The sequence below is a fragment of the Cryptomeria japonica genome, chromosome 3 (genome assembly GCF_030272615.1).
Source record: "Cryptomeria japonica chromosome 3, Sugi_1.0, whole genome shotgun sequence".
In the NCBI taxonomy this organism is placed as follows: Eukaryota; Viridiplantae; Streptophyta; class Pinopsida; order Cupressales; family Cupressaceae; genus Cryptomeria; species Cryptomeria japonica.
Genome location: NC_081407.1, coordinates 730,500,583 through 730,521,454, shown reverse-complemented (window position 1 = coordinate 730,521,454; position 20,872 = coordinate 730,500,583). Strand labels below are relative to the sequence as shown.

Sequence of the window (20,872 nt, the reverse complement as noted above, 5' to 3'; positions counted from 1 at the left end):
CTCAAGGGAGAGAAGGTGTTCTTGTAAACCAATAACAGACTTAGCAATAATGATAAGGTCATCTGCATATAAAAGGAGTCTTATGACAAACTTGCCCAAGTGAACACCATCCACATTTTGTACGTTAACCAATCTTCGAGTTTGTCGATGTATAAACCAAAAAGTGTAGGGGATAGAGGGCAACCCTGCTTGACCCCAATGTCACTCCTAAAACTTTCTGAGATGCCAACCGAAGTTTTGATTTTAACTTTGACCTCTTCATACAACCTATGAACAATTGCCTTGAGATGACTAGGAACTCCAAGTTCCTTCATTCGCCAAAGTTTGTCACTGGGGATTGTGTCAAATGCTTTTTTGAAATCTACAGAGCAGCAAAAGACTTCATCCTTATGATCCCAAACTTTTTCAATGATGTGCCTTAGAGTGACACCATGATCAATTGTGGAATGTTTAGCTCTAAAACCAACTTGACCTTTAGCACGTTTATTGCCTTGTTTTGCCCAATTGCTAATCCTGCTTTCTATCATACTCCCAAACAATTTTGCAAACAAAGGATTGATCATAATGGTTCTATAATTGGAGGGATTGTTGATATCACCACTCTTGAAAAGAGGTATTGCTAAGCTAGTATTCCAATCTGTGGGTAAGCCCTGTTGAAAATATTTGTAATATAAGGAGCAAGGATTTTCATACCCCACTTTAGATATTCCGCTTGAAGCTCAACTAAGTCCTTTGCTTTGCCAATACCCATATTTTTAATACCCATTTCAATCTCTTGAACAGTGAAAAGCTTAGTGTTGGTGCTGATCAAGGGTGGCGGGTCAACCTGAGAATCTTGCTCATAGAGTTGTCTAGCATAATCAAACCACTGAGATGCAGTAATAGTATTGTCAGTTTGTTTATTTCTCGACTGGAGCTCCTGCCAAAATAGCTTGGGGTTGTTTTTCCCAAGGGAGATTAACTCTTCTCTTCTTGTCACCATAAAATCAACTTTTTTCTTTCTTAAAATATGCTCGTAGGCTTTGTGATTTATTTCATTATTGCTGGTTTCTTTCATGACCCTTCTAGCTTTCTTGCATTCTTCATCAAACCAAACATTAACCGGAAAACAATTTGTATTGGACTTCTTATTCTTAGCTCTTTTGCATCCATTAAGTGCTCCTTGAATAATGTTTGTTAGTTTGAAGCTATGAAGACCATGGAAAGGGATTTTCTTGTTCTTGAGAGACCTCTCTAGAGCCATTTGGAAAGTATCACAATTTTTTTGAGTTAATAAAATTCTGCCTTTTGATAGAGGTTGCTTAATATGAGTAGTTTTCTTCCCAAGCTATTGTTGCCCAGTCCAAGAAAAACTTAAATTAATCGGTTTATGATCAGATTTCAAATCCCAGTGTTGTTCCTCAACAAGGACTGACTCCATTATCTCAAAGAGGCCATGTGAACACATAATAGAATCCTCAACACTTGCCCCATTGTAAGTGTTGCAAGTGAAATTACCGGACTTCATCCATCTAGGCAACCCATTACAAATGACTAAATTAAATGTCCCACATAAAGCAAGCAGCTGCTCCCCAAAAAGATTCCAGCCTTTGCTGTTTTCTGAGACTCTATCCCACTGACGATCACTTTCTTCTGTAAGCCAAATAAGGTTGCAATTTTCCTTATAACAAAGAATGCTAGCTTGTTCATTTGCAGTTCTAGAATTAAAATCACCTACCAAAATAACTTCTCGTAGCTAAGAATAGATTGTGATATCCTTTTTCAAGGCTACAAAAGGGTCTTTGTGGTCAACCCCCCACCCTTGTAATTTTTTGACACTTGAGGGGCGAAGTAACATGCTGCAATTCTGATGAGATTCCAATTTTTAGAGATTTTAAACCAAAGAAATTGTTTATTTGTGTCTTCTCTTTCTAGCTGAACCAAACGACCTTCCTTTTCCCTTAACAAGACCATGATACCATCATGCCCTTTACCATTCCCTGTTGCCTTGTTCCACACTACCATCTTCGAGTACCCTTCAAACCAAGGTGTCTTGCATCCTTCATGTTCGTGAGTTTCAATGAGACAAATAATGTCTCTGTCCCCTGCAATAGGCCCTAACCCAGGTCCACGTCTCCAAGGATAACCTCTACAATTCCAACAAACTAAACTTAAAGAAACCCGGGTAGGCCTTGATTGCTATTTGTTTTGGCATGTGAGACTCAAATTTGAGTCTACACCCTTGTTAGCCCATAATGACCCTGCTGCTATATTTTCTATTGAAGCTTCTATTGCCATTTCTTTGCTACCAACCTGCTATGCCATTTTAGAGTAGGGCCCAAATGAGGCAATGACTGCTTTGCCATTGTGCAACCATGCTCTTTTACCTTCATCTCTTGTTCTGAATTTAGATATTTCTTCCCTCCTTTCTTCTTGTTGTGTAATAGTTAAATTTTCGTCTAAAAAGAAGCAAGAACCCCTAAGAAGTTGCTTCTTGCTTAAGAGCACTTGTTTGTTCTGGATGCATGGTAAAATAATTCTAATAGGTCTTGCCTTTTCCTTGTTAGGCTTACCCATCCTCCAAGCTTGACAAATCTGCCCTTGCTAAAACAACTTGTCTTTTAAAAAGTCGTTTACAAGATCAAGAGTATGTTCATTCCTTTCGTAGTCTTTTACACCTTTAATAATCAGATTTGCTGCTCTATTTTGTCTTTCTTTGGATTCTCTATCCTGCAAATTGCCAGCTCGAAAGTCTGGTTTTGCTACTTTGGTAGCAACATTATTAACAACTTGTGCCCCAATTTTGGAACTGCTTGCACCACCCCCATCCTCTCCTGCTCTTTCTTTCGTTACAAGTTTGTTTTCTTGGTCAACCAATATCTGTACGGTTTGAGGTGTTTTAGAACTTTCTATTACATATTCTTTCATGTTATTCCATTCAGTTTTCATGTTCTGCCATTCAATTTTTCCGACCAAAGGGGTTTCTTGCACCAATGCCAGTTGTTCTTTTAAGGAATGGATTCTGTGATCTCTTTCTCGTGCCTTGAATTCCAAAGCCTCCAACCTCTCCTTGACATTTAAAAGTTCTTGCACATAGAGTTCAGATGACCGAGTGAGAGGTGTGGTAGTGGGGCCGTAAAAAATAGATTTCGCGCAATCTTTGTGACCTTTAGGTGTGCTACATCCACCTCTCTGCAAAGGGGATTTCTGTATGTATTGTTTATTGCGGAAAGCCAAAATGTTTTGCTTCTTTGTCTCCTTCCGTTTTAAACGTGCACGTCTGAGTCTTAATATGCTCTGAAATTGTTTGGCATTAACCCGAACCCATTTTTTTGCTTTGAGTGAGGAAGCAATTTTGACTTGGCCTAGATGGTTTGATTCAACCCAACCGAATGTGTTTTGCCCATTTTGTATGTTTTGTTCATTTTGCATGTTTAATGATACATTTGTTTCCATTTCCAAAATACAAGAGAAAGAGAAAACAAAATAAGAAACAACTAAATACTTGTCTGCCTATTGGAGGAGGCAGCCAGAATAGAGAAAACCTGGAAAGCACGTGAGAGAAAGGTGTTGTGTGTCTTCTATTGCTGAATAAGATGAAAAGCAATAGGTCACATTGGCCTTAATGATACCTATTAAAGTGGCTTTACTAAAAAAGAAATCACTTTTTTAATTAATTAATATGGTCAAATATAAAGTTTGATGGCTACATAGAGGTTGCGGATACATCCTTCCTTCTCCGACATTGATACCTATTATAGTAGGTGAAAAAAGTGTAGACAAGCAAATGCTTAGCATTAACAAGTATGGTGTTTGATTCCCTTGATAGATGTCTACATAATAAAAGGACGAGTTTCAAAAAACAATTTAGGCGGGCGAAACCACAGCCTGACGTGTCAACAACATCTTCGTAAATAATTGTCCCTCCCACCAATTCTTCCATTTCTTCCAGGTGAAATTCTTCGTCTTCTTTTAATTCTTTCTGTGCAGTTTGTTGAATTTTATTCGATGGACCTGTTTAACAGTATGCAATGCGTGTGGACACTAGGGTTTTATTTGACGAGGGTAGTTTCGCTTGAATGCTGTGGATTTCGAGGGATCAATTTGGTATGCAAATCGTTTGCCAATATGCCTGAATGTATATCTGCTCTTTACTTACCCATGAGCGGAAAGATCAGTCATATTTTTTCATATGGTAGAATGTCTGCTCAAAGGCTTGTTTTATGCACTGATTTTCTTAGGTTGATTCACACGATGAATTGTAGAGTGGTCGCATAAATCTTTTTGAAATTTTCCTTATTTACGATTTTCGACTGCGCGGAGCAATTGGATATTCTCAGAAATAGCATTGATTCCATCTTTTCTGAATTTTGAAATTGTCAATTCAGATTCAAGCACAAAAGAGCGATGGAGAGAGAAAAGGGGGAAACCAGCAAGGGGCAAGCCCGTAGTTCGTTAGAGGATAAAACTGACAATATATTTGGTTCACTCAATTTTGATCCACAACTGTTCGTAAATGATGTGAGAAATGCTGTGGATGATGTTCTTGATGAAGGATTTGGTTTCTTCAAAGAGTATGGCTTGACATTTATACTCTGAGTATCTGTTCTTTATTAACTCAATTCGTCAATTCATGCCTGTTGCAATTTTCTTGTTTGAAGATTGCCAATAATCGATTGTTTTTTCTGCAAAACTAAACAGAAAGGGGAAGAAGAAGGGGAAATAATCTAACTGAAAACTACTATTCTTGCAGGCAAGCTCCAAATGTGTTGGGCCTCAAGGATGATGCGGTAGTCGACAAACTATCAAAGGCAAGTTCGTTGCATTGTTTTCTGAATTGACTTGGCATCCCATACAATAATATTCACAGAATTGACTAACCGGCTTTTTGTTTTGACCAAATATACCGAGGGTTAAGGGACCCTGGATCTAGAGAAAACATCCCATTTAAAGCTGTGAACATAATCAATTAACCTTTCTCAATAAAATTGTTGCTGACATGCCAACTCCCAGTTGATGTTAACTAGTCATATTGGAAAAATAAAAATTACACGAATTTAAAAAATCGAAATTAAGCATCTACTTTTCTATCTATAGGGCAATCTCCATTCATCAGTTCCAAGCATGGTCTCAATGCTAGAAAGTTGGCCAAAGAAAAAAGTTGGCAGCATTTATCATTCATCTATCACACTCCTTTTCTCATTCTTATCTTTCTCATTGTATCACGAAGAGGCATCACTGAGAGCACATAAACACGATTATAGAGGTCTTTCTTATTTTTCATCCGGAGTTTTACAATTTTAATGTAGAGCAAGCTCTTCCACTTTGACGCTTTCCTCTGGTATTAACTTTATTGCCTCAGAGGGGGAAAATCATCATGATCTATGTTGTTCAACATTTCCACCTGTCAATTGGCCACTAGTTTTGCCACTGTTTTTCCAGTCCTCTTGAGATATTGGTATGAGATTTTGAGATTCTCTGTTTCCATCTTAATTTCTTGAATAATATTGTTTATTTTCCGAATATTTCACTGTCCCTTTTTACTGCTTTTGTAGTTTGCATCGAGACACCTTCCATCTGGTGTTTTGATCATCTCTTCTTCTCTGCCATTCTTATTCCTTTTGAGAGAGCAGTTGCTTCTTATTGTTGTATCCAGTTCCAAGTGAGCTGAAAACATTAACAAAGGTTTTCCATCGTCATCACTAAGTTTTTTTCTCTTGTTAATCCTAGATTTCTTTTCATAGCTCTATCAAATTTGAGGTCTCTTCTGTACATCTTTATGCTTTTCTAGCATATTTGCACCAAACCCATCATTGGGAGCAGTCTCTGTCTTTTGGGAGACATTGGATAATTGTTATTAAATCTTTCATTTGGGATACATTGGAAAAATATTATTAACTTTTTCTTGTGTTAGCTCACAGCTAGAACTTCATTTTCTTATGTAATGTTTTCTGAATTTTAATTTTTTTTCTGGGTGTTATCAAACTAAAACAATTTAGAATGTTGATAAATACAGTTACTCAGGGACAACTTCAATCAAAATGGATGAACACTTTAATAACCTCAATTTACTTCATTCCTGAGTAGTTCCAAACAATTGCAATTTGCTGATCTGGAAATGTATCTCAGAGTTGCATAAGACAGTCATCATGATGCAGGCGCATACTGCCAGTCCGTGCCAAAATGGGAGCTTTGAAATAGTGTCTGGACTTCCACCAATGCATTGCAAAGTGGGAAATTTTGTCTGGTGTAATATTTAAAATGCCATGTCAGAATATATCCAAATATGGAAGCATAGACATGGCACATAACTGTTGACAGAGTTGCCTCAAGAAATAGATTTCTTGAAACGGCTGTAGGAGAATAAGAAGAATAACAGTCACTGAGAATTTATGAGACAATAAATGTTGGCAGGGCATTAGCTATTTGTGGGATGACCAAATATAGAATAAAATTGGAATATGCTTTAAAAGAATGGGGTTGAAAATATTAAAGGAGGAAAGCTAGAGCTGCAATAGAGGGGGAGAGAGTAGGCAGCAACCTAAGTAAAAGGGGAAATTTTGTGTGGCTGCCAAGGGAGGTGGTGGTAGCATTTTTGGGAGAGGTTTTTGGGTTTTGGGAGTGAGAGGATTGTTTTGGGGAAGAGGGGGCTGTTTTGGGAGAGAGCAGCGTGCTGGGGAAATGGGAAAACTCCAAATGTTTAGAAAGAAGGCTGTTTTGGTGTGGAGAGTTTAATTTGTTGGCTATATAGATGTAGCTTGAGGATGAGAGTTTGAAAGAAGAGGGCCTTTGAGAAGCCTTTACATGTTGGTTAAAAAAAAACGACTATTGTTGCAGGTTTGTGAGAGACCAAATCAGATGGAATGTTGTAAAGGGAAGCTAGTAGGCTCACATTTTGTAATGCAGATTGAAAGATCCCTGATGGATCCCCTTGCTGATCTGCTGTAGATTTTAAATTAATAAACTATATTTTCTTGTGTTTCCTTTGATGGTTTTAGAGAATAGACAGAAGTTGCAGAAGGTTTGTTTATTTTTGTGTTTTTGATAGTTTTTCAGCAAGTAATAATTGAAGAACAAGTACATGAAAAGAGTATTGGAAATAAATGTTCATACACAGCCAAATCAGAATCGTACCAAGCAGATTTCTGATTATTTAAATCAAATAATTATCCAGATAGTGATTCCAAACAATTCCAGAAAGATTACAATAACAATGAGTCCAACTTGGATGAAGAGTGAATACTGTAATCAAGAAGGAGGTTGCGGCAAACATCCAAGCTCTTACATAGCTCCACGTGGGAAGAGAAATGGCTGTAAAGTACAGCCGTAAGTTTGTTAGGTGATGCCAAGCTGGAAACCCCAATCTCCATGCTGAACCCTAACTCTATTCACTGAATCCTCCAGAAAAGATATCGTACCAACTCAAAGGCATTGAAAATTGAATGCAAGAACCAAATAACCACTGTGCTGGGGGCTACGTCCCAGACAAGCAAGACCCTGGGGTTTCCGTCCTAGATGCTGAATCGCTCTCCAGAGCAAATTCTCCAAATCAAAGATGAAATGTGTAAAAGACAAGTGATAATTAGGTTACCATCTCCTTATAACTCCTCCCCTCTAGCTCGAACCCTAAAAGTGTATTGAAAGTGCGCTTAGGCTTATAAAGTCTTATTTCTCATTTTTAGTCGCCAAGTATAGAGAAAACGCCACTTTTTTAATATAAAAGAATTCCGTTCATCAAAAGGGTCCTTGACAAATGGGAAACATTTAGAAAAGTTCAAGACCTTTCCAACGAGCTATCACACATGGGCATATGCATCCAGATGAAGCCAAAAACCCCTTATTACTCCAAAATGGCTATAAACATAGCTTTATTTAATTAATTAAACGCTAACTTAGGAAATATTTAAATATATTAAAAATATAACTCAAATAGTTGCAGAAGGCTCAAATGACTCCAAAAGCCTGAAATGGAACCTGCCACCCGTCTGTGACTGAAGTCGGAAATCATGGATCCACTGGCAATCTTATCCCTAAAATCTAGGGATGCTCCTAGAAACTAGGAAACATACCCAAATCTTCTGAAACTGAAACCAAGGAATAGTCTCATGGAAACCCAACCTTGGATACTGTCATAACCTCCTAAATGGTAGGAATAGCCTCCACAAATGTAGGAACTGCCTCCTAAAATTAAGGAACTGCTCCAAACTGGTCTGCTACTGCCAGAACACCAAATCCCAAACACTGAATATCCTCACTGAGTCTCTATCCACCACTACCAGCCTACAAGACCCCATAATAAGCTGACTCACATGTCTCTGATAGACAGAGCTAAAGAGGGGACATGACACAGATTTGTTTTGAATTTCAATAAGAATTTCTGAAGTTGTGCATCAGTTTGCTGTCCATTTAATCTATTTTATTGTAATATACTTCAGATTTGTATGTGTGATTGGAGTGCTAGTTGTGGCAGGTCTTAGTGGGTTTGTTTTCCCACTGCATCACATTAAGTCATTGAATATCTCTTTGCACAGGGAGACCACTTTAAAATATCAATCTGAAACCCTTATTGCTTTATTGTTGAAATCTTCCTAGAACTACAGCCAAAGTTCTTATTCTTCAAATCAACCATAATAATCATAAATGTTCATTTATTACATGTCAAAATATGGCCAATTGGACCAATGTAAATGTCAACTTCAATTACTGAAATTAGAGCAAAATATCAGCGAACACTAACCTCAATGTATGGCAGATTAAATCCTCTTCTATTGCTTTTATTAACATAAAAATATGGAATGATCTCTGCTGTAATATGGACACTCCTTTCTGCCCTAGTTGCCCATCCAAAAGAACTTAAAAATGCCAGAATTCCCTCTAAGATATAGTGGCCCTCTTCAGGAATTTGCCGTGCATAATTTCTATCATAAAATCTCCTCAGACTAGCTTTAAATTGCCACAGTCCAGTCCTGGAAATGTGCAAGTGCCTATTTTCCCTGAAAATAATGCAAAATAGTCCTCAACTACTATGCATTATTCCCAAACTGCAGCAGCTTGATTTATAAGATTCTTTGCTGAATTTTTATACCGAAATAGCCCTCAACCTGCCTTTAAACTACTACAAACCCCTCAGATACTGAGTTGCGCTCCTTACCAAATTTGCTCCACATTAAACTCACTAAACCTGAAACCAGCCCTGGAATTTTGCTAGAGAAATGATGCAATTCAGCTCCAAGATCTTAAATTGGGTTGCTTGCAAACACCAAACTGCTTGACCTTTTGAATTTGGCGAGTCAAGAGGGCTTCCATCCTCCTAGTTCACAGGGTTTCCAGCCAAGGGGTTTTGTCCTTGAATGCAAGCTCCAAACTTGAACTCAAAGTGAACAATACAAAACATGAAACCGGAAGATGAAATGAAGATTGGCGCCTTATTGGTACACCCTTTCAATTCGGGCCTTTGGGTCCTAAATTTTCCTCCAAGTATTTAAAAATACTTTTTTTATAATTATAAATTGTTTAAAAACACTTTTTAAATTATAATATCATATTAAGTTGCCTCCTAAATAAAGGTTTATCAGCCCCAACTAAAAAATAAGAGTATTATTTTCTTTCCTTGCTTAATCCTTTTAACCTATGGGAAAGAGAATAGGCTGGAGGTCTTCTTACTGTTTTAGTCTCCAAAAGGGGACATGACATCTTGACACAAATAGTTTCGCATAGTTGTTTTGAATAGTTTTCTATGTGTCAAGTGTAGATGTTAATAAAAATTGTAAAGGTTGTCTCTACATAGACAAGGTAAAATATAGACTAATTTTAGCTACACTGAAACAAAAGCCAAAGGTAAATAAAATTCTGAATCAGGGATGTTATGAACCTTTTCACCTTTCTCTTAGAGAATACAGCCTACTATAGTTCATATTTGAGTTTTTTCAAGATCTATTTGGTGATCTGAAAGCTAAGTTACTGGTTCTGGTTTAGGTTTGGGTTTATGGGTTTGATTTGCAGATTTGGCCAATAAAAAATTTGGGGTTGGGTTTGTACATGCCATAGCAGCATTTGTCATTTGGGGAATTAATTGACAAACCAAAAGTATAAGATTTTTTGAAAGAATTGGGAAAAAATCGGATTTACAAAAAAATTAAAAAAAATGAAGAAAAACATTCAAAAATTATTATTATTATTTTCTATATTTAAGGGCATTTCCATGGCTTAGAGATATTGTAAGCAAATAATATAGAGACTTCAACACCTGAATTGTAGAAAAGGGATTTTTCGTTGTTTATATTCATATCGTTGATTACATCGCACAAAACATACGACAACATAAATAACTAAGATGGTGACAATTGTCAAAATATCATTTACTATATTGTTTGTGACTATGTACAAAGTCAACTTATAAACTAAGTACAAAGTTCCAAAAAACCAAATGTAGCCACTGACATGTTAGAGGGTAGGAGGTTCTGATGATGAAGCTGAGAGCCTGCCCTAGCTCCTTCAATCCATTTTGGAGGCAAGCTGGCCTGTGCCATGATATCAAAATAATTAGGCCCAAGAAAATCATCATCATCACCAACAATCCACTCAGACTTTGGATTATTCTCGTCAAGGTCAATTGGTTTTTCTTCCTCAATAGTTCTTGTTTTTGCCCATGTACAAATTAGTCTTTGGCTTACAAGTGAAAAACACAATGAGTACAATTTCAACTAACAACAAGTATATACAAAATCTTACCTCGAGCTTTCTTTAGCTTCAAGCGAAGGTTGTGGTGAACAAACACCAAGTCATTCATCCATTGTTGTTACGTTGCTTGGAATGTATGTGTTAAAAAACACTCCAATTACACTCACAAGCGGATGAGTTGCATGGTTGGGTTAAAATGCATATCACCTTCCACCTAATATTTTTGCATTCGTGACCAAAACAAGCGCACCATTGAGCTGAAAAACACATTATGTGGAGATGATGTTGTAAGAGTATCTTAAAATCTTGACAAATTTAATGACCATGTTGACAAAATAAAGAGGCTGTCAAAAGTTTATAGAGTCTTGTAAGAACAATGATGGATTGAGAAAGTATCTTGCAACATGGAGAGGAGAATGCATCTGTCCATCCATCTCCTATCAATTATGTCCCACAATGGCATATACCTATCCTTTGTATTTTTCATCCTACTCCACATCACCTTCTTGGCCCTATCCATGGTCTCATACAAATATCCCATAGGGGATCTCTGAAAATTCTACAATTTGTTCAACCGTATTGCAAAAACTGGTAGAATACATGTACTCAGCCATTGTAATGCCATCTGTTTGATTTTTGAAGCCAAACTCCATCCATTTGCTTGGAACAATCATTTGCCTCAAATTCATTTTTTATTGACATAGAGTCTATAGTGCAAGGAAGTGTGTTGCAAATCTTGTCACCTCTGGTTGAACTTGCTCCTTGCCTCTGTGAAAGAGCGCATTATAGACAAAACCCTCGTGCGATTATAGATAAATTTGGTAACCATGCAAGCCTTTTCGAATACCTCCTTAACCCATTCAATTTTTCCAATGTCCTCTAGGGTTAGATCAAGGCAATGTGCTACACATGGGGTAAAAGATATAGAGGGGTATTTGTGTATCAGGTATCTCCTAGCAGCAACACAATCAACATCATTGTTTGTAATAAATTGAGCCACATTTTGTGGTCCTACATCCATGACTACCAAGTCATACATCTCGAACAATGTAGTTGCAAATTTGATCATGTTTGATGCATCCATAGATTTAAAAAATATAGTGCCAAAATCAGAAGAGACAAGGAAGTTAAGGAGGGTTTGGTTCCTTCTATTCGTCCATCCATTTGACATAACAGTGCAACCACTATTAACCCACTCTAATCGATGCTCTTTAAACGATATCTTGAACATTCTGTATTGCATCTTTTAGCATACTAACCCCCGATGTTTTGTAAGACGGGGCTTGAAATCCAAGACTTGCAATTACAATAGCATCCACCATACCTTGCCGATACGGAATTATGTACTGCATCTTTTAGCATACTAACCATCAATGTCTTGTAAGATGGGGCTTGAAATCCAAGACTTGCAGTTGCAATAACATCCACCATACCTTGCCAATATGGAGATTTGGCAACATGGAGTGGTAAGCTAGAGGAGTACCAAAATTTGTAATTGCCTTCTTTGCTTGTTCATGGACATCTTTCCTCCATTCTATACTCTAAAGTGGTCTGTGATCCTGGTGTAGTACGAGGTTGGAAGAAATAATTAATGTTTCCTCCACCTGTGTTTGGTCCATATGTTGTAGAAGGTGCTGATCCAGATTGCTTGAAACCCCCTTGTTCACCATCATCCTCACCCAAATGATTCCTCCTAACATTTGTAGAACTAGAACCTATTTCAATTTCGGTTTTCGCATTTTTGGCCTTACTCTCACTAGTGTCACCAAGAGCTTGTTTTGTCTGATATGTGACATTTGTAGAGCATCTTGTGCAAATGCCGATGTTATTTCCTGATTCTTTTGTCAAATGCCATTTGAAATGATAAATTCCAGCATTGATATCATTGAGACACCATTGAAATGGTAATTGGATAATAGATTAATGAAAACAAAGTTACATTTAAAGACAATTAAAAGATGATGTTTCTAAATGAAACAATCGTAAACAAAATCTAAATTAGAAACTAACTAAATAAACTAAACTATCCTAAATGACCATTAAATAATATAATATTACTTTAATACCCTCCCTTGATGGTCATCCTATCAACTACACCAAGTTGCCCCCTAAATTTTACAAACTTCCGGGGTTAGAGACTCGGTGAGGATGTCTGTAGTTTGGTCCTTAGTTGGAACATATTGCAACTGTGCTAATCCGTCTTCTACAAGCTGTCAAATGAAATGATAGTGAAGCTCAACATTTTTGGTGCGCTCATGGAAGACTGGATTCTTGGCAAGTTTCAACATCCTTTGATTGCCACAGTACAAGGGTGAAGGACCTGCTTGAGACATTTGCATGTTAGAAAGCATCCTTTGAAGCCAAACTGCTTCACATGCTATTTTTATAGTTATCCGATATTCTGCTTTTGTCGAGGAAAGAGCTATCGTGTGCTGCTTCTGACTGGTCCATGTGACTGCACCTATGTCCAGAAGTAGACTTTTTGTCATCAATAAAACCTGTCCAGTCTAAGTTTGTAAAACCAATTGGTTGAGGATCTTTGCTTTTGCTGTATAGAATGCTAAAGTCAGGTGTACCCTTCATATATCTTAGTACACGCTTCGCTGCAACCCAATGTTCTGCCTTAGGGGCTCTCATGAAGCGAGATATGTAGCTCACAACATAATTGAGATCAGGTCTAGTTGCTGTTAGGTATATGAGACTACCAACTAGTTGCCTGAACATTGATTCATTCACCACAGGTGAATCTGATTCGGTTGATAGTTTCAGCCCTTTCTCCATAGGTGTGGATGAAGGTTTGCAATCATCCATCCTAATCTTATCTAGGAAACTCTTGGCATACTTTGAATGACATAAAGATATTGCCACGCATCTGCCAAACATCTACACCAAGAAAATAATTTAGAAGTCCTAAATCTGTCATATCAAACGACTAGCATAAATTCTATTTGATCTACTCAATCAAATGTGCCACACTACTAGTAATGATTGAGTCATCAACATAGATGACAGGAAGAATGATCTCAGTACCAGTGTTCTTAACATTTAATTTGGAGAGGTCTATGAAGGTTATAGTTCTAAAGTTTATCGTAATCTTTTCATGTGATATTTACCTAAAGCACATCATGCCATGAACAATGAAATTGAAGCAAACTCTTAACATGACCAGCATAATGAGGAAATGTATGCTATCATGTCTCATTACTACAAAAGCATAAATTGTTGAAGATGGATGGCAACTCAAATTGTATTATGCTATGTACCGATTTACATAATAGTAGAAATGCAAAATGGTTTCAAACAATGCACTATTATTTAGTTTTACTAACGTTCAACATGGCAGTAAATGACTACAAATATAGAATATTTATAGATAAGAAAAACCTGTTTCTGTAAACAATATGTACTAACATTTTTGCTTATGCATTTAAATATTTCATTTTCCTAAGAGAGAAACTAGAACAAATGACATGTAATGCTTCTGTTTTATAAATAAATTATTGGTTTCAAATAATCTATATTAAATAAATTAACTGTATATTAAAAATTATTAAATAATTATTACATTACTACAGTAAATTATTAAAAATTACAGGCTTACAGTAAATTAAAAATTACAGTATATTAATGTATTCTAGTGTTTCATTGGTGTTGGGGATGGGGGGACAAAGGGCCTAAGTTTGGGGATGGCAGTGGGGGGTGGTGCTGATATACATATAGTACTTGAAAAACTAGCTGTGAAAAGATGTATAAGAATTACATTTCAAATGAAACTTTGGCAAATTAGTAAAAACTAAAATTTTGAAATAGCAAAAGTGCAAATACTAAATATGAAGATTTCTTGAATACTAAATAAAATTTGACAAATTAAATCGTCAAATTGGAGATTTCTATTATATTGAAAATATCATAAAGATGATTACATCATTACAATGAGTAGCATAAAAATATCATAAAGATGATTACAATTATTGGTATGATATCAAAATAAGTACAGATGTCAAATTGTCAAAATGTAGTGAAGGGAGGCCTCTAATCATCCGCAAACTCCACATCATTGGAACTATTGGACGTGTCATGGTCAAGATCCCCCAAACTAACACCAACCAGCCTTGCATCTAAAGTCGTATCATTTCCATCAACCTATGATGGCTCCTTTGGCTCTACATCCCATCGTGCCACTAGACTCTGTACACAAGTGTCTTGGGGTCAATGCGAGTGTTAGTGTGAATAGGGTTCTTTAGCCATCTAGTACTTTATTAGCTAGTTCTCCTCTTTAGCTCTCTTCACACTTAGTTAAGCTTACTTGGGGACTTTTTCACTTTATCCCACATTGGTAGTGTTTTTAGTCTCTTAGGTGGTAAGTCCTATATATACTCACCCATCGCTCTCATATGTACATTCTCTTTTCATTGTACGCTTTGCATTCTCTTGAGTTGAATATAGTTTATTTAGCTCATATTTGATTTCTGTTTTGCTTTCCTTCATTCATTGCTTCTTGGGTGGCTTTTCAACCAAATCTTACAAAGGCACAAAGCACTATGTACAGCCACAAGCTTCTTTGCTCTCCTAGAGGTAAGTTTGTTCCTCTTAAGAGAGTGGATGAAGCTATACGTAAACCAATTCCTTTCAATAGTTGAAGAACTAGAAACCCGAGATAGCAAACGAATTGGTAGAGTGGTAGTCAACGATTTTTGACCATGACAATTCCACAACAAAAGTGGGTCCTTGTGTACCATAGTTGCTATATCCATCTTAGTTGTCTGAATAACCTCTATGAGTGGCACATTTGGTCCACTCAATGCGAATTGTGCCGGTATTTCTAGCATCATGCATCTTATGAATGCACCTAAAGAACCATTTGCTCACCTCATCATCCTGAATCGATGCAACTCTGCCATGCCTAGCCTTGTACCACTTAGGATTCAAGTTATAGGCAGCCATATTCAAGGGAGTGTTGACCTTGTCCCATTTGCATTGAATGATTGGCCGATGTGCTTATTGTAGAATGCTAAAGTGGGGTCCTTCACTTGCACAACAATCCTCATCTAGTCAAACATAGAATCAATGCACTCATACACCTCTCTAAGGGCTGGTGCATCCCTATACCCCTATCTGATGACTTGGAAAATTGGAGCAATTATTGAGACTATGTATTTTGCATCACTCCAAAACTTGTCACTCTTCACTATCGCCTTCACCCTCCTCCCTTGCTTTGTCTTGGCCTCGACCCACCTATTCCACTCTGTTGTCATAACTGTGAGTTGTAGTGCCTCATGCAACTCAATCATTCTCTTCAAGTTAATAAAATAGGATGCATATCTAGTCTCAACTAGTTTCAAGAACTCCTTCGAGAAGGTCCTAAAGAGTGCATGTGATGTGTGGTGGTTTGGATATACATTTGCACATCTCTCGCATCATTGACCACTCCTCTAACCCAGTCAATCTTCCCCATGTCCTTGAGTTCATTGTTCATGGCATGCACACAACATGGAGTCCACCAAATATGTTTGTAGGTTGCCTCAATAAGTTTCCTTCCAACTCTGCATACATGTGCTGCATATGTCACTACTAGAACCACATTTTGTGGTCCAACCTCCTCAATAGCCTCCTTGAGCACCTCAAATTTAAAATCAGCATCTTTGCAATGCCCTGTACAATCAAGTGCTTTGAGAAAGTATGAGACCTTTGGCCATGTAACCATGATGTTGATTAGTGGACTATGGCTAATGTCCGTCCACCCATCCATAACTATATTGCATCCAAACTCCACCCAACATGCCTTCATCTTCTCCATCGAAATATGATTTTGGAATAGTTCTTATCCAAGATTGTGGTCCTCAATTTGGTCTCACTTGGTGGCACATATGATGGTCCTCCCCTTGCCACCATCGGTATCATCTCTTTATGATAAGGAGATCGAGCTACATGAAATCGGATGCCAGTGGCAAAGAACTTGCCAATGGCATTATCTATCCCATCCTTCAACTAGACATTGAACAATTCAATTATGGTTATACTTTGCAACTTGTGTTTCCCCTTACCCTCTCGTTATTGGGCCACAACATTGGAAGTGGACGAAGGTCGTGACATCATTCCTCTCGTTAGACTATGCAATGTATGAGTAGAAGCCTTTAGCTGACTTTGTTGAAGCTGTGCCCTACCACACAGTAGTAGGCATTGCAATTGCACTGTCACTAGGAATGCCCCAAAGCTTGTTGATCTCAATTCTATATTTGAAGTTTTTAGGATCTTCCAAAAAACGAAATGTATCCACACCTTTTCTTGAAAAAAAAGGAAGTGTGCATTATCTCTAGTAATGGTACCAAACCATGTAAGACCACAAATGTTGCATTGCCACTTCCTTGTGCCACTACCTATCCTCGATGTGCCTGGTATTTTTGATGCAAATTGTTTGAGAGGAGAAGTCGGATCATAAAGACCCTTAGCATACTTGGCCAGTAACTTAGAAGGGCAATCTGTACTAGCTGCTCCACTTGCCATGGAGCTAGATTGGGCTCCAGGATCAGCCCCATGGTCACCCTCCTCAGCCTCAGGGGCATATTCTAAAATCATTCTCACTATGAGAATGAATTTCTATCTCAACCTCACTCATGTCATGAGAGCTCATTGGGACACTGTATTTCACAAAATCAAAATGAAAATAATTTCAATAAGCACCTAGTTTCAGCCTAGTTTAACAAATTTGAAAAAGGAAATTTAAAATTTAATGTTGAATCTTGAGGGCAAAATGATGGATCAATGAATCATTCATCATTTTGCCCTCAAGATTCAACATCAAATCTGATTTTGAAAATGAAACAAAGAAAAAACAAAAAAAAAATTAGAAAATTAGAAAATGAAACAAAGAAAAATCAAGAAATAACCTACTTTGTGCTTGAAAAATCTCTCAAAAATGTTGTAGAATCCTCCTCCTCTTCTTCTTTCTTGTTCCTTGTCACTCCTCTTACACATCAAATCATTCAACCTATCTCTTTTCACTACTTCAATCACTCCTTTTTGAGTTTTCTCTCCTCTTCACTTAGCTGTTAGAAAAAGTAAGAAAACCAAATGTGAGGAAAATAGAGGATTTGAGGGGTTTTTATAAAGTATAGAGGGCATGGATGGGGTCCACAACAAATTAGGGTTAGACCTTACGCCTAAAATTGCAATCAAAAAACATTTTGCACTTAATTGACAGTTTAATGTCTTGTGACGGGAAATGCCCAGATGTCCACAAGATGCTTGAGGGACGCCTGCGCATCCTGGAGACCCTTTGGCATTTCCTTGTCTCTTGATGTTTTGGCAAAGCACCGACGGTGGTGGCGGGATGATGACCATACCACTAAAATTGCAATTGGAAAACAAAATTTTAAATTTTTTTGCACTTAATTGGCTTTTTTTTGTCTTGAGATGGGAAACGCCCAAGCGTCTCCGAGACGCTTGAGGGATGCTTGTGTGTCTTGGAGATCCTTGGCCATTTCCATGTCTCTAGACGTTCTCGCGAAGCACTGGTGACAATGGTGGGATGGCAGGGGACACCTTGTCCTTGTCCCCACGTCTCGGAGATGTTCCCATCTCAGAAATGTGGGGCTTGTTGGGGGAACGCATCCTCGTGGTTCATTGATATATTCTAAATAATTAAATAATTATAGTAAAATATTACAAATTATTAAATAAATATAATGATTATTAAATAATTACAATAAATTATTTAAAATTACAGTAAATAAAAAATTATAATATATCAATATATTCTAAATAATTAAATAATTATAGTAAATATAAAAATTATTAAATATATTTTAATTAATAATATAAATATAGAGCAACCAGACAGTGTCATTTTTCTTTTGTAAAATGTCAAGACAAAAACAAAAATTAGGGATTTTAAAAATTTTGAGATGTGATTTGAAGAGTTTTGGACGGGGCATGTGATATTGGGCCTAGATTCATGCACTATTCCTTGCTAGGTTCCTGTTGACGTGGATGAAATCGCATTGCTGCAAACTCCATACGGCCAACGCAGAATAGAATAGCCGACTGATTATCCTACTCTCTCTTGAGATAAGGAAGTCTCTAATGCTGTTTTCTAAGTTTGATCAAAGGAGACTACCTCAAGGTTTCTTTTGTCAGGTCTTGACTGCGGGATCTCTCAGTGGCTTGATGTGTTTATGCTGGAAACACAAGAGGACTTACGACTGACTGGTAATTCTATGGATAAGTTCCCCAGAACCTTTTACGATCTTTCCATCAGATGATATTGGTTAATTTGAAGTTGTTTTAGTAGGACTGCAGATTTTCCGAATATATAAAAAAGGGGGAAAAAGAAAGGAAGGATAGGGAGAGAGAGAGAGACATGAACTGTAAATTCTAACTAAGACAGTAGATTCAGTCAAGCAGACAGACACCTCCAGGAAACTAGATTAGGCATCATCAGCCATTTAGACACAATGCTTGCATAAACTTAGTGCAATCTTCAAAGGAGAAACTAGATTTTCATATTACCAAATACGATATTAGGATTTCTACATTCATGATATATATTTGATAATCGAACTGAGCATGAAATGGTCCAGATTAACCATGCGGAAAGAAAAGCAATCAGCTATTCTCTAATGGTATGGACTGTGAAGCCTCTATCAGATGCTTGATAAAAAAAACTGCTATGCAAAATGAATAAACATAACTAAAAGCTTTCAAAATTAAGTGAAGAAGGAGACCATGCACTCACAAGGAAACTTGAAAATAGTCTTAATCCATTGTATTAATTCCTTTAAATTCCTTTAGAGCTTTCGCAACAATCCAAGAACTTCTTACAAAATGAGGGAAAACCAGTCCCTTAAATAGGCCTCAAAAGGGATGAATGGCCTAGATTAAATCTAAATAAGTGGCCCAGATTCATCCATAAAGCAGTGCTGCCCATACCCATAAATGGGAGGCAAATATCAACAACTACCCCAAAATGGGCAATAACTACCCAAAAAGGGATAATTACAACAATTTGGAACAAATCAAAAAAGGGGGGCACAAAAGTTTACAATTTGTTGACCAAAAGTCAACTGTCACCATTTTGGGACAAAAAGTGCATTTTAAGATTTGGAAGGGAAAAAACACTTTTGAGAAACTACTTTCTCTATTTCGGTTTCATATTCCTTCTTTAGAAACTGGTCCTCGCCATGCAAGTATTCCTGCCATAAATCTCGACCTGTTGCCCGTTCCTTGCGAACGTATTCCTGGAATTTGATACATAACTGGAAGAGGAGACTGAAAGGAGGCATGGGAGGGTGGCGAATTTTGTACTGCATGCCCTCGAGATACTGGTCTATGTGCTTTAAACCGTCCTTCCAGCTGGAGCGATTACGCTCGAAGCATAATATGTCTGAATGGAACTGACCAGCAAAACTCAAGTCTCCAACGGAATAAGAAACTTTATCTGCTCCCAACCTTTCTTCCCAGTCCGGCCGGATTACACTGTTGGATAGGTCATTTATCCATCCTGAAACCATTGATCGGAGGATGGTCTTACCTAGTTCTTGCATGTTCCCCAGAATTACCTCACATGCGTCATTTTCTTTGTCAATAATTTCCTGGGCGTCGTTCTTCATGGTGATGGTCCAGTACCATTCTTTGAGAACACTGACGCTATGAGGATCTAGGATGGCGGACAATGTGGGAATTTGCGCGTGTGTCCAGAAAAGAGCTCTCATGAGGGGAAGGGTAGAGGCTGCCACTTCGTGCATGTGAAGGGATTCCCTCTTTACCTTCAACAGCCTGACTAGAGTGAGCTCTCGATGGAGAGCCATTTCTTTCACCTCCCTAAGGATCTGTTCTCCCTTATTCTTGATGTCCTGCATCCATTCCTTGACGGCCTTTGCGGTATCCCGAATTCCTTCAAATTCAGTCGTGGTCCTTTGTGCCAATGCCGTTGGGGGAATATGGGATTCGGAGGGGTTGTGCAATGGCCGTAGGAGCTGATCGATGTATCCCTCGGCTTGTTCAGCACGAGCCCGATACATATCCTTTTCCACTGTGATCTCCTCGAGCTGTCTGAGTATGTTCTGCACTGAATCTTTAAATTCTTCCTTTTCCTGTTGTTTTGTAGCTCGTCCGATGGGGACAGTTGTGATGCTATAATCTGCTAGTGTTATTTGATTTGCTGGCTTGTCTACGGGCGGGGTGGCAATATGAAGAGTGCTGTTCCTTTGCTCAT

The 20,872-nt window shown here is 37.7% G+C and overlaps 1 protein-coding gene across 2 annotated transcripts in view; it reads left to right on the top strand.

Moving 5' to 3' along the window:
• Positions 1 to 3,705: 3,705 nt before the first annotated feature.
• Positions 3,706 to 20,872, top strand: part of LOC131032476 (protein MIS12 homolog) — a 139,327-nt gene continuing 122,160 nt past the window's right edge. Inside the window, exons 1-4 of one of the 2 annotated variants that reach the window (XM_057963456.2) lie at positions 3,706 to 3,931; positions 4,028 to 4,086; positions 4,368 to 4,553; positions 4,733 to 4,790. In XM_057963456.2, coding sequence (XP_057819439.1) covers positions 4,387 to 4,553; positions 4,733 to 4,790 — 225 coding nt within the window. In that variant the 5' untranslated portion in view covers positions 3,706 to 3,931; positions 4,028 to 4,086; positions 4,368 to 4,386. The remainder of the gene's footprint in view (positions 3,932 to 4,027; positions 4,087 to 4,367; positions 4,554 to 4,732; positions 4,791 to 20,872) is intronic. The other variant, XM_057963457.2, reaches the window with a different exon arrangement.